The sequence below is a fragment of the Taudactylus pleione genome, unplaced genomic scaffold (genome assembly GCF_031769625.1).
Source record: "Taudactylus pleione unplaced genomic scaffold, aTauple2 ptg000032l, whole genome shotgun sequence".
In the NCBI taxonomy this organism is placed as follows: Eukaryota; Metazoa; Chordata; class Amphibia; order Anura; family Myobatrachidae; genus Taudactylus; species Taudactylus pleione.
This window is the reverse complement of record NW_028284434.1, coordinates 32,380,471-32,394,058: the sequence shown is the minus strand read 5'-3', so window position 1 is coordinate 32,394,058 and position 13,588 is coordinate 32,380,471. Positions and strand designations below refer to the sequence as shown.

General features: G+C 46.8%; 1 protein-coding gene across 1 annotated transcript in view; it reads right to left on the bottom strand.

The window, feature by feature from the left end:
• Positions 1-13,588, bottom strand: part of LOC148539012 (cytochrome P450 2W1-like) — an 83,710-nt gene that overhangs the window by 23,728 nt on the left and 46,394 nt on the right. The window contains exons 5-6 of the mRNA XM_088451869.1: positions 5,291-5,464; positions 87-234 (exon numbers count right to left, since the gene is read on the bottom strand). Coding sequence (XP_088307995.1) covers positions 87-234; positions 5,291-5,464 — 322 coding nt within the window. The remainder of the gene's footprint in view (positions 1-86; positions 235-5,290; positions 5,465-13,588) is intronic.

The window sequence follows — 13,588 nt, the reverse complement described above, 5'->3', positions numbered from 1 at the left end:
GTAAACCGCTCCAGATTGCCAGCTAACTCTGCATCAATCCCTTTGAATCACAGAAGCAGAAGGTGACAGAGTCTCAGCATCCTTACTTTGTATGTTGGGATATTTCATCATGAGCAAAATGCCCCACTGCAACGTGGTGGAAGTGGTTTCTGTGCCACCAAGCATGAGGTCAAATGTGGAAGCCAGCAAGTTCTTTTCTGTGAAGATTTTCTCTTTTTCATCTGTTAGTTTTTCCTTGGAAACAATTGACATATAGTTATGTTATCAATTTAAATTATTAAACATGTTACAAGAAACGGGTTGGGTACGGGATGGCGGCGCTCGGGATTCGGCGGTCAGAATCCCGGATTGATAAGTATCCTAACCCTCCCTCTCTCCCTAATCTTCCCTCCCCACTGCCTAAACCTAACCTTCCCCTTAGCACCTACTCCTAACCCTAACACTCCCCATAACCCCGCTCCTTACTGTCGGGATGCCAGCGCCGGGACTGGATAATGACTACATCCCATAAGACATTATTTATACATAGAGGACCAGATGCAGAATTACTGCTGTTGTGGCCGCTTTCCGTGTTTATAAATAAATGCAGATTTCTGCCTGTATTGAAAGTTGGCTGCATCTATGTGACCGCACTACCCCCTACCATCCTCTGAATGAAAGCAGGCATCAATATCATCATCACACATTTTCCCCATCCCTAACCCTTGTGCACGAGATCCAACTGAAGTCACATGGATCTCCAGAGGCGCCGAAGGGGGGGAGGGATCAGGTACTAATCAACCTGGCCCAGGCTTGTTGGAGGGGCCCGGTCCGATGCCGCTCCCCCCCCCTGCTCCTTCTTACCTATCAGCAGCCAATTTTCCAGGCATTTTGTGCAGGGCTGCTACAGCTGATGCGGGACTTCGGAGAGGTAAATATTAGAAATATGGGTGCAGGGTGTGTGTTGTGGCCCCCCCTGGAGCCAGGGGCCCGTGTGCACCACACACCCTGCACCCATTATAGATAGGCCACTGGAGAGAGAGAAAACACCCAGGCTACAGCATGACATCAGGTAGCAGATTTATAAAGCCCAGTTCCTAAAAAATGGAAAACTGCATCTGTGCATAAAGTTACACTGTACTGTGTGACAATATTAAAACTGGGAACTGTCCCTCAGGAAAAATAATAAAAGGTTGTAGCTTGGGAGTCGGGACCATGTGCAGCCAGGGCACTGAGGGCTTGGGTAAGCGGATATAAATTACTCAGACCTAGACCTGTCTGGAAGCACGGCTGGAGCCTGTACATGCTGGGGAAGTGCAGTCAAGCCCCAAGATATGGTGGCCACACCATCTGCAGCTGTGCAGCAAATTAGGAGGGCTCTGGTATGCACAATGGGTTATAGCTAATCCCTCCACCCGCTTGCCCGCACTCTCTCCTGTACTGGGATTCATTAGATCTTCTGGTGATCCTTAATATAGCAAATGAGAATAGAGGCCATATTACTACAATTTATAAGGCAAGAGCCTTATCTGAGATCTTCTAACTAGAATGGCCCCAACTGTCCTGTTTTCCATGGGAACAATATTCATTTCTCAAGATCAAAGGTCAAACTGCCTGATGAATTGCAGACATGGCCATGATTAAATGGAGAGGTGATATGGATCATAGCCTGGTTACATCACTGCTCACCATGTGGTTTGCACATGATTGGCCTTGAAATGCAAATTACAACCCTTTCAGGTGATATAAACTACTGTTTATTAAGTAATAATCTACCCACTCGTAATAAGGGATGAAGCAAGAATCCCGGCGCACACAATGCTGGCGGCAAAGCCGTAACTAGACTTTTTGGTGGCCTGTGCCAGAAAGAACATTGTCACCCCCTCATAGTTCAAAGGGACATAATACACCCAAAAAAGGGGAATGACCTTATGGGGAAGGGCCAGGGAAGAGATAGGGGAGGCCAGGAGATGCTGGGGATGAAATAAGAGGAAGCTTCAAGTGAGAATGATAATAAACAGAAATTTGACATGCCCAAACAGCGCCCCCTGACCTGTGGTGCCCTGTGCCATGGCACCGGCCGCATTACCCTAGCTACGGCCCTGGCTGGCGGTCAGAATCCCAGTGCCGTAATTCCGACAGCAGTCAGGATTCGACAGCGATCCCAACGGTGAGTATTAGGGTTAAGCACTAGGGAGAGAGTTAGGGTTAGGCTGTGGGTGGGTAAACTGTGGGTGGGGGGGTGTTAGGATTAGGCTGCGGGAGTGGAGGGTTTATTTATTTATTATTTATTAACAGTTTCTTATATAGCGCAGCAAATTCCGTTGCACTTTACAATTTTAATTAAGATTAACATTATACTGGGTTGTAAAAGACATACATACATGACATACATAAGGGTAAGAGGGCCCTGCTCGCAAGCTTACAATCTATAGGGAAATAGGTGTTGATACACAAGGAGAGGGGCTGTATAATCCAATCACACTGGAAAGTTGGCCTGGGGTTAGGAGGATGTTCAATTGAAGAAAGAGAAGATGTGATAGGTGTTTACTATAAGAAGAGAGTTAGATAGGGAGCTATAAAAGGTTAGGTGGGCGGTTCTGGAATCTGATAAGCTTGTCTAAAGAGGTGAGTTTTCAGAGAACGCTTGAATGTTTGAAAACTAGTGGAAAGTCTTATTGTGCGTGGGAGGGCATTCCACAGGGTGGGTGCAGCCCGAAAAAAGTCCTGTAACCGTGCATGGGAACAAGTAATGCGCGGGGATGAGAGACGCAAATCTTGTGCAGAATGGAGATGTCGGGTTGGAAGATATTTTGAGATAAGTGAAGAGATGTATGTTGGTGTGGTTTGGTTAATAGTTTTATGTGTGAGTGTAAGTATTTTAAATTGAATACGGTAGAAGACCGGCAGCCAATGGAGGGACTGACAGAGTGGATCAGCAGACACTGAACGTTTGGTGAAAAAGATCAACGTCGCAGCTGCATTCAAAATGGATTGTAGTGGGGAGAGCCTGTTTTTGGAAAGACCAATAAGGAGACTATTGCAATAGTCAATGCGGGAAATTATGAGTGCGTGTATAAGAGTTTTTGCAGTGTCTTGCGTAAGATATGGTCGAATTTTGGCTATGTTTCTTAGATGTATGTAACAGGATTTAGAGACAGATTGAATGTGGGGAACAAAAGACAGTTCAGAGTCAAGGATCACACCTAGGCAGCGAGCTTGTGGGGTGGGGTAGATTGTCGAGTTGTCAACAGTAATAGAGATATCAGGTTGGTAACTGCTATTGGCTGGTGGAAATATAATTAATTCTGTTTTGGATATATTAAGTTTGAGGTGGTGAGATGACATCCAAGATGAAATGGCAGAGAGACATTCAGTGACAAGGACCAGCATAGATGGTGACAAATCTGGGGAGGATAGGTAAATTTGAGTATCGTTCGCGTACAGATGATACTGAAAACCAAAAGAGCGGATTAGTTTGCCAAGAGAGGTGGTATATATTGAGAAAAGCAGAGGACCTAATACTGAACCTTGTGGTACTCCAACTGATAGAGGTAGCGAAGTGGAGGTAGAATCAGAAAAGCGAACAGTGAAAGAGCGATTAGATAGGTAAGATGAGAACCAAGAAAGGGCTGTGTCTTGAAGACCTAGGGATTGTAGTGTTTGTATGAGAAGAGAGTGGTCAACAGTGTCAAAGGCAGCTGAGAGATCTAGAAAAATTAGAAGTGAATAATGGCCTTTAGCCTTGGCATTGACCAGAACATTTACTACCTTAGCCAGTGCTGTCTCAGTGGAGTGTTGGGAATGAAAGCCTGACTGAAGTGGATCCAATAAGTTGTGGGTGTTAAGAAAGTGTGTGAGGCGAGTGTAGGCAAGTCGCTCCAGTAGCTTGGAGAGGCAAGGTAGCTGGGAGATAGGACGGTAATTTGAGAGACAATTAGGGTCAGAATTTTGTTTTTTCAAAATGGGAGTGATCACTGCATGCTTGAACAGTGATGGAAAGATACCAGTAGAGAAAGAGAGATTGCAGATTTTAGTTAAGTGTGGAATGAGCACAGGAGACAGAGCTTTACTGATTTGTGAGGGTATAGGATCAAGAGGAGAGATAGTAGAGTAGGAGGATGAGAAGAGTGTAGCTACTTCATCTTCATTAGTGGGGTCAAATGATGAGAATGTGCCACTGGGTTCAGGTAGGGAATTGAACAAGACCCTGGCTGAGGAAGTGCATACCATTTCATTTTGGATATTATCAATCTTGTTTTTGAAATAGGAAGCAAGATCTTGTGCACTGATAGTAGCAGGTGGGTTGGGTGCTGGAGGGGTAAGAAGTGATTTAAATGTATTAAAAAGTCGCTTGGGGTTAGAGGCTTGGGTTAGAGTTAGGCTGCGGTAATGGGGGTTCGGGTAAGGCTGTGGGAGGGGAGGGTTAGGCTGTGGGTGAGGGTGTGTTAGGCACTAAGGGGAGGGTTACGGTCAGTCTGCGGGGAGAGAGTTAGGGTTAGGCTGCGGGGGGGACAGTTAGGGTTAGGCTGCGAGAGGGGATCGTTAGGTTGCGGGAAAGGTGGGTTAGGGATAGGCTGCGGGAGTGGGGGTGTGGGTTAGGCCGTGGGAGAGGAGGGTTAGGCTGCGGTTAAGGGACGGTTAGGGTTAGGCAGATGTGAGCGTGACGCTGAAAGCAGCTGCGTCCAAAGACCTGCCATAGAGCTGGTGCAAGTTTCGATGGTGTGTCCGATGGTGGCGTCTAAACTAAAAATGCTCCAAGACGGAACTGCTTCTTCTCATGAAGTTGCAAGTGGGTGTCTTAGGGGAATATTTACTAAAGTACAGATTTTTAGAAGTGGAGATGTTGCTCATAGCAACAAATCAGATTCCATTTCTAATTAACATTTATCTAGCACCTTCTAGAAGATAATAGCTAGAATCTGATTGGTTGCTATGGGCAACATCTCCACTTGTAAAAACTCTCACTTTAGTAAATATACCCCTTAGTAATGAGAAAATTGTCCGCGGCATTAGCATAAGACGCAGATACAACTGCAACACATGACACAACCGCAATTGCAGCAAAAGCCGTGGCCCTGTCTGATTCAGTATCAGGCCCCTAGAGTACTAAGCTACTATTTTTCATTGTTTTACTAAGTTTGTCCTGAACATACGTGGTGGAACCAGAGTATACGTAGTAAATGCCCGTTTTGGACGTCCCTGTGCATGTGCTGGCCCCCATTCTTGTCTGGGAGGGCAGGGCAGCAACCCCTGTCACACAGACACACACAAGGGCACCTCTGCCATTAGTTCTGCCACTGGCTGTTACCCTTTCAGCTTTCTGTATGAAGGCTTCACCATAAGTCCTGAAAGACTCGTCACATTTAGCTTCTCTTGCTTCTTTGAACAGTACTCTCAAAATTTCATTTAGCTGTTCAACTTTCTTCATAACGATGTGGGGTGTTTTCAAGAAGTATCTCAGTATCCTAAAAACATTGTAGTACTAGAGACAAAAGTAAACAGAGAAATACAATAAACAACGTAAGACAAACAAAAAATAGAACTTTTAAACAGATACAGTAAAACTGTTTTCATAACATCAACCTGTGAATGGGGGTCTGTATGTACTATACCTGCCAACTTCCCAATCCGGTAGTAGCTTGGCACATGCATGAAAGGGGCCATGGACTTGATATAATGGAAGCATCACCACTCCAGGGTGTGCCTAGTCCATCTAACTGGAAAATTGAACTAAGTATAGTATGTTACAACCTAAGAACTACTATCTTTGCCCTTGGTGTGACTACCTGTGTTGCTGCAAGACCAATGGGTCTATACCAGCTGACCCCAAAACAGGAAAGCTCACAAATATAATATGTATTGGACTGCGCTACCGGTGTGAAAAATTGTATAAATATAATTATAGATATATTATAGTATTATTTGACTGAGAATTAATATCCAAAACAAGGCTTTTAATAAAAATAAATATTTTATATCAACACATATCACACTAAAATACTCCATGTAGAAAACATTGAATCACGAGTGGTATTAATATTTATTAACAATTGTTTTTATCAGGATAACTTTTACATTCATACTATTATAATGTTTAGTGTGTTAGGAACCTTAAATGTTCGTTTATAATAGAACAAAAGTCTCTCACAATCAGAGATATAGATGTACAAATATGTCACCTTGCACCCATATTATACTTACCTCTCCAGAGTCCCACGTCGACGCCGGTGTCAGCGCTATAAAAATACCTAGAAAATGGGCACGCAGGCATTTTCCTGTCATGTTGTGCATGCGCAGTACAGGGAAAATGGTCGCTGCGGCCAGTTTCTCGTTGACCTGCGCATGCGCTGTAGACTCTGGGCACTCTAGTGCCCAGAGTCTATCAGTGCGGTGCAGCGTTCAGTGAGCTGCCGGCCGCTGGACTGAGAGGGGGCCCGTGACAAAGACTGCACACGGGCCCCCTCCTCTCACGATACGCCCCTGTTCAATACATATACTATAGTCCTTCTAACTGCCTCTAAAAGCTTACATGCAGTGACATGTCCATTAGTGGCAGGTGTTCACCATTACTTACTGTCAGGAATCGGGTTTCGCTTGTGTGGGCACAGGGACTGGTACTGAAGCCAGACTGGAACCGGCAGATGACTAGATTGGAACCTGTATTGGAGCAGGACTGGAAATTAGAGATGACTGGACTGGGACTGATACTAAAGCTGGACAGGAACTGGGAGATGACTGGACTGGAACTAGTATACTGGATGTCGGGCTGGGACCGGCTAGGCTTTGATGTCGGGCTGGGACTGGCTAGGCTTAGATGCCAGGCTGGAACCGGCTAGGTTTGGATGCCATGCTTGGACTGACTAAGCTCGGATTCTGGGCTAGGACTGGCTAAGCTCGGATGCCCGGCTGGGACCGGTAATGCCTATGACCAGACTGGGACCTATAATGCGTCTAACCATGCTGGGACCGGTAATGCCTCTGACCGGGCTGGGACCGGTAATGCCTCTGACCGGGCTGGGACCGGTGATGCTTAACATTGGAGCTGGGCTTAGTAGTGCTGCTGGGAAGATTAGAACAGATGACTGAAATGACCAAACAGAAACTGGTGTTGCTGGCAACAGTAGTGCTGCAGCGCAGGTCAATGCTGGAAGCAGGATAAACTAGACTAGGATGGGTATTTCTGGTAACAGTAGTGCTGAAGAGCAGGTCAGAATTGGGAGCAGGCTTTAACCAGGCTTGGACTGGTATTCCTGGGAGCCTCAGTGCTGCAGAGCAGATCAGAACTGGAAACAAGATTAACCAGGCTGGGACTGGTATTGCTGGGAGCTGTAGTGCTGCAGAGAAGAGGCTAAGTGTAATAGGGTCCGAGTTTTGAAAATGTGCTAGTATAGAGCTACTGTATATACATTTTAAGAACATTTTAAGAACCCTATGTATTAGGGTGCGAGAACATGCAAACTCGCATGTTTCTCACACCCCCGCAACTCACAATGGTACAACTCGCATCCAGATGTTTTGTCATTGTGAGGATACAACTCTGCCAATGTAACAGAGTGCAAGTTTTTAACGCGCACACTATTACTGACCTAAAACTCGTAAAAAAAATAGACCTGCTTCAGGCTAGCGAGTATACCCGGAGCAGATCCGAGTTACACAGAAACATGCACAGATCCATGAGATCCATGAGATTCTTCTGTGTTAAAAAAATAGTAAAATGTTAAAACTAGAAAAAATAAATTATGTGGGTTCCACCCCCTTAAAAGCACAACCAGTACAGGGCTTTTCAAAGCCAGTCCTGATTGTGAAAATACAGGGGGAAAACCACAGGGATCCCCTGTATTTTCATCAACCAGCACCGGGCTTACTGAGCCAGTCCTGGTTGTGGAAATACAGTGGACAAAATTAGGGGTCCCCTGTATTTTCCACAAACAGCACCAGACTCTTTCTAGCAGGGTTGTAATGCCACAGCTGTGTGACCCTTTCACCGGGTCCCCTGGACAAAGCATTCACAACCTGACTGCTAGTTAGCCCAGGCTGGGGATCCCTGAGGAGGTGAGGAGGTGGGGACCCCCAATAAAGGTGTTCCCCCTCTCCAGGGCACCCCAGGCCAGGGATGATAGCCCGGGGCTATCCCCAGCACCTCTGGGCGGTGGGTGCTGTGTTGATTATGTAAAAAAATCGATGAGACAAGACAGGGACACCAAAGGTTTTATTTCACATGTACTCACTCATTCACACTCACACATACTCACCTACAATTCCTGTAGACATTCACATCCTCATGTCCATGTAGCATCCACGACAACTGTAACAAAAAATTCCATACTCACCTTTTCCTAGTGTAGATCACATCCTCTTCAGTCCAAGTAGGCATCCAAAGGGTTAAAAGAAAAAGGGACGCCCGAACCAAGGCGGCACAAGGAATTGTATGTATTAACACATACACATACTCTGCGAGAACGAGTGGGACCCAGGTAACTCCTGTCATTAGAGGAGCCAGCAGCCAATCAGCGGGCAGGCTGTCTGTGAAACTTTCCCCCATAGATTTCAATGGTGGGAAAGCGCCATTGAAGTCGATGGTGGGAACCGCTACATTATATTCTATGATGGGAACCACAAGGTTCACCTCTATTAATCTGCAGAGCAGGTCTGAGCTGGAAGCAGGATTAACCAGGGGTAAATTTACTAAAGTCAGATTTTTTAGAAGTGGAGATGTTGCCCATAGCAACCAATCAGATTCTAGCTATTATCTTCTAGAAGGTGCTAGTTAAATTTTAAGTAGAAATGGTTGCTATGGGCAACATCTCCACTTCTAAAAACTCTCAATTTAGTAAATATACCCCTAAGGGCTCTATTTACTACAATCCGCATATTGAATGCGGATTGTAGTGTGATATTACCGAGTGAATTCGCATTGCGAATTCAGGCAATATCACAGGGATTTACTATAAATCCCTTGCAGGGACAGAGCTTGCGATAAAGCTCTGTCCCTGCGGATCCCATCCGCACTCTAGTCGCGGTATTTTTGGAAAAAATACCGCGACTAAGAGCCCGCGCATGCGCCGACCCACCGTCGCTACTACCCCCCCACCGACGCTAAGCCCCGCCCCCGGTGCTAAGCCCCGCCCCCCGCGATCGCGGACCCCGCGACCCCCCCTCCCTTCATTACACTTACCTGCACCTCCTGGCCTCCGGTGATCTTCTCCGGGCTTCCCGATCAGGTGATCTCCCATACTGCACTGGGACCCGATCACCTGATGACCGGGCCCCAGTGCACTGTGGGAGACCAGCTGACCGGAGAGGAGCCATCACCGGAGACCCGATCACCGGTCCCTGGATTCAGGTAAGGAAAAAAAAAATGTTTAATTTTTTTTTCTTTTTTTTACAGTTATCAGCTTGCGGTCTACTTAGACCACATAGCTGATTACTGGTACCGGCTCCCGCCTCTGCTCTCCCCGTTAGAGCAGAGTGGGAGCCCGGTAACCGGGGGAGACCCTGGATAACGCCACCTCCACGTGGCGTTATTATCACAGGGCTTCCCCCGGTATTTTTTTACAATTTATTTTTAGTAACTTGCACACAGATCACATTTCCCATTACAATTATGGGAAATGCGATCTGCTTTACTAAAAATAAGTGATACTGGGGGTTGGAGTAGAATTTTACTAATTCTACTCCAATTGCCCTGTAATAACTACAGGTGAAACTAAAATAATGTGAAAAGGGTGTGAAAACACCCTTTTTCACTTTATTTTAGTAAAAATAATGTTAATAAATAGAGCCCTAAGAGTCTATTGCAGAAGGCAACATGCTGAGTGATTAGCTAGCTTCTTAAGTGGACAGCAGTTAGTACAGCCATGGCCAAGTTTTGAGAATGACACAAGTATTGGTTTTCACAAAGTTTGCGACTAAGAGTTTTTAGACCTTTTTGTCAGATGTTACTATGGTATACTGAAGTAAAATTACAAGTACTTCATAAGTGTCAAAGGCTTTTATTGACAATTACATTAAGTTTATGCAAAGAGTCAGTATTTGCAGTGTTGACCCTTCTTTTTCAAGACCTCTGCAATTCGCCCTGGCATGCTGTCAATCAACTTCTGGGTCACATACTGACCGATGGCCGCCCATTCTTGCCTAATCAATGCTTGGAGTTGGGCAGAATTTGTGGGTTTTTGTTTGTCCACTCGCCTCTTGAGGATTGACCACAAGTTCTCAAGGGGATTAAGGGACGCTCGCAAACGGGTCGATGTTGCCCCACTGCGCATGCGCACGACGGAGGGAGCTCCGTCGTGCGCATGCGCGAGACCCGGACTGCGACAGCCAAGCTGTCGCTCCGGGTCTCGCACCAAAGGGGGCGTGCTGTCGATGTTGATTGATAGCACGCCCCCTTTGGTGGACGTGCCAGGGGCGTGGCTGCCAGACGGAGGCGTTCCCATGGGAATGCCTACCGTCTGAAGCCGGCCCCACTGACATCACTAGTGATGTCAGTGGGAGTGCTTTTGGCTCTGATAGAGCCAAAATCACTCCTGGGCTTGCGGAAGCGAGCCCTACCGCAGGGTCTCGTCGCAAGCCCGATGGTCGCGATAGTCTTTGACCATCGCGACCATCATCATGGACACTCGCTATAGCTGTGGGTGGTCACCCACAGCTATACGAGCGTCCAGGAGGACGCTCCATTTTCATGGAGGAGGGCCCTGATTCAGAGCGAGCGCTCTGGTCAGAGCGTCCGGCTCTGAATCAGGCCCTAAGGTCTGAGAAGTTTTCTGGCCATGGACCCAAAATTTCGATGTTTTGTTCCTTGGAGCCACTTAGTTATCATTTTGCCTTATGGCAAGGTGCTTCATCACGCTGGAAAAGGCATTGTTCGTCACCAAACTGTTCTTGGATGGTTGGGAGAAGTTGCTCTTGGAGGATGTTTTGGTACCATTCTTTATTCATGGCTGTGTCCTTAGGCAACATTGTGAGTGAGTCCACTCCCTTGGCTGAGAAGCAACCCCACACATGAATGGTCTCAGGATGCTTTACTGTTGGCATGACACAGGACTGATGGTAGCGCTCCCCTTTCCTTCTCTGGACACGTGTTTTTCCAGATGCCCCAAACAATCTGAAAGGGGATTCATCAGAGAAAATAACTATACCTCAGTCTTCAGCAGTCCAATCCCTGTACCTTTTGCAGAATATCAGTCTGTCCCTGATGTTTTTCCTGGAGAGAAGTGGCTTCTTTGCAGCCCTTCTTGACACCAGGCATTCCTCCAAAAGTCTTCGCCTCCATGTGCGTGAAGATGCACTCACACCTGCCTGCTGCCATTCCTGAGCAAGCTCTGCACTGGTGGTGCCCCTATCCCACAGCTGAATCAATTTTAGGAGACGGTCCTGGCGCTTGCTAGACGTTCTTGGGCGCCCTGAAGCCTTCTTCACAACTATTGAACCTCTCTCCTTGAAGTTCTTGATGATCCGATAAATGGTTGATTTAGGTGCAATCTTACTAACAGCAATATCCTTGTCTGTGAAGCCCTTTTTGTGCACAGCAATGGTGACTGCACGTGTTTCCTTGCTTGTAACCACGGTAAACTGAGGAAGAGAAATGATTTCAAGCTCCACCCTCCTTTTAAAGCTTCCAGTCTGTTATTCTAACTCAATCAGCATGACAGAGTGATCTCCAGCCTTGTCCTTATCAACACCCCACCTGTGTTAACGAGAGAATCACTGACATGATGTCAGCTGGTCCTCTTGTGGCAGGTCTGAAATGCAGTGGAAATGTTGTTTTTGGGATTAAGGGCCTGATTCAGACCTGCTTGCAAGCACATAGCGCTCGCAAGTGGGTCGAGGGCCGGGCAGTGTGCACGCGCGGCGTGCGCACTGCGTGTGCGTGAGCCCAGGAGCGAGTGAGAAATTCACTCGTTCCGGGGCTCGCTACAAACGGGGTGGCTGTCGACATTGATCGAGCGAGCGGGTCTGAATCAGGGCCTAAGTTCATTGTCATGGCAAAGAGGGACTTTGCAATTAATTGCAATTCGTCTGATCACTCTTCATGACATTCTGGAGTATATGCAAATTGCCATCATAAAAACTGAAGCAGCAGACTTTGTGAAAACCAATACTTGTGTCATTCTCAAAACTTTTGGCCAAGGCTGTAGACTCACTGAAGCTCAATAATGTAGACACCAGACCAGATCTGTGGAATGTAATCCTAACTAGTAGTAACACAGATATAATTAAGACTAATTACATCTTCTAGAGGAGATTAAGGTAACAGCAGAACTGATACCTAGGTACTAAGGGCCTGATTCAGGTGGGATCGCAACTGTGATTACGCATGCTATTGGCCGATTGTTGCATTCTGCGCATGCGTATACATTGCAGTGCGCGAACCGACCACTGTGATCGGGACTGCAATCGCAGTGACTATGCAGACCCATCGCGGTGTGATTGACTGGAAGTGCTATTTGTGGGAGGTGCCGGGGGGGTGGTCGGTGAAACGCAGGCGTGCCAGTGCGTTCAAGCGCCATTGCAGGGGCATGCATAAATTATCCACTGCGATGGCATACGTAGCCTGAGTACTCACTACGTAACGGAAGGTTAGCAATTTCTGTGTAAGGTCTGACCTCTGCTGTTGCGATCCGCAGTGAATCAGTCCCTAAATCACATGGATCATAGGAACCAGGAATTCATGAATATGACTTGTTGATCTGGCAAGATCAGGCTTGCTGACATTCTGGCTGCTTTTTCTGGGAGAGGCAGCCAGCTTGGCACAGTTGGGGGGGGGGTGACACTATTTTAAGAACGGGGGGGTGTGTCTGCACGATTGCGTCATCACGGCACCATCCCACTACACAATGCCAAGATTACCGGCATTGTGTTGCCAGGGGAAGGGCCACAATGACGCTATTCAGTGCAAATTGCGTCATCAGCTGCCGGCGGGTTTTGTAGGGGGGGGGGCCAGGAGCAACACCCGATTTTCGGGAGGCTCACGATCATTTCGGGAGAGTAGGCAAGTATGGGCAAGATGCTGGTAAACAGGTAGGGTAAGGTTAGAGTCTGTCCTGGGTGCTGATAGGCTGCAGTGATCATGTCGAGTAATGCATGATCTGGATAGATGCAGGAGTGATCACATGATGAGAGTCAAGATGGCTGCGCCCATACTGAGCTGGGTCTAGTCACACAGCCAAACTGAAAACAGAGGCAAAGCAGGAGCACATTGATATCCAGGAGACATGGTATGCACAGAGGACCACAGGACAGGCCAGGATGCCACATGAACACTGGTAATCTGATCCAGAGGAGCGGGACATTACACTTGCTATGTAGAGCGGTCATGAATGGTTCCTATCCCCCCCTGACTATTGGGGCAAAGGTTACGACATTCTCGATGATAGGACAGATATCAAATCGGGATGTCCTCTCTAAATCAGGACAGTTTGGGTAAGATAGACCCATCTGTTATATCACTGCTGAAAGCTTTAAAGAGCCAAAGAGCCACTAAACCTAAAAGAACTATGAATAACACTCACATATACTGTATACATATCAATACATGTTCATTGTGTTTGAATTCACTGTGTAGCTTAATGCAAGCTATTATTCTCTGCAATCATAATTTTCTTGG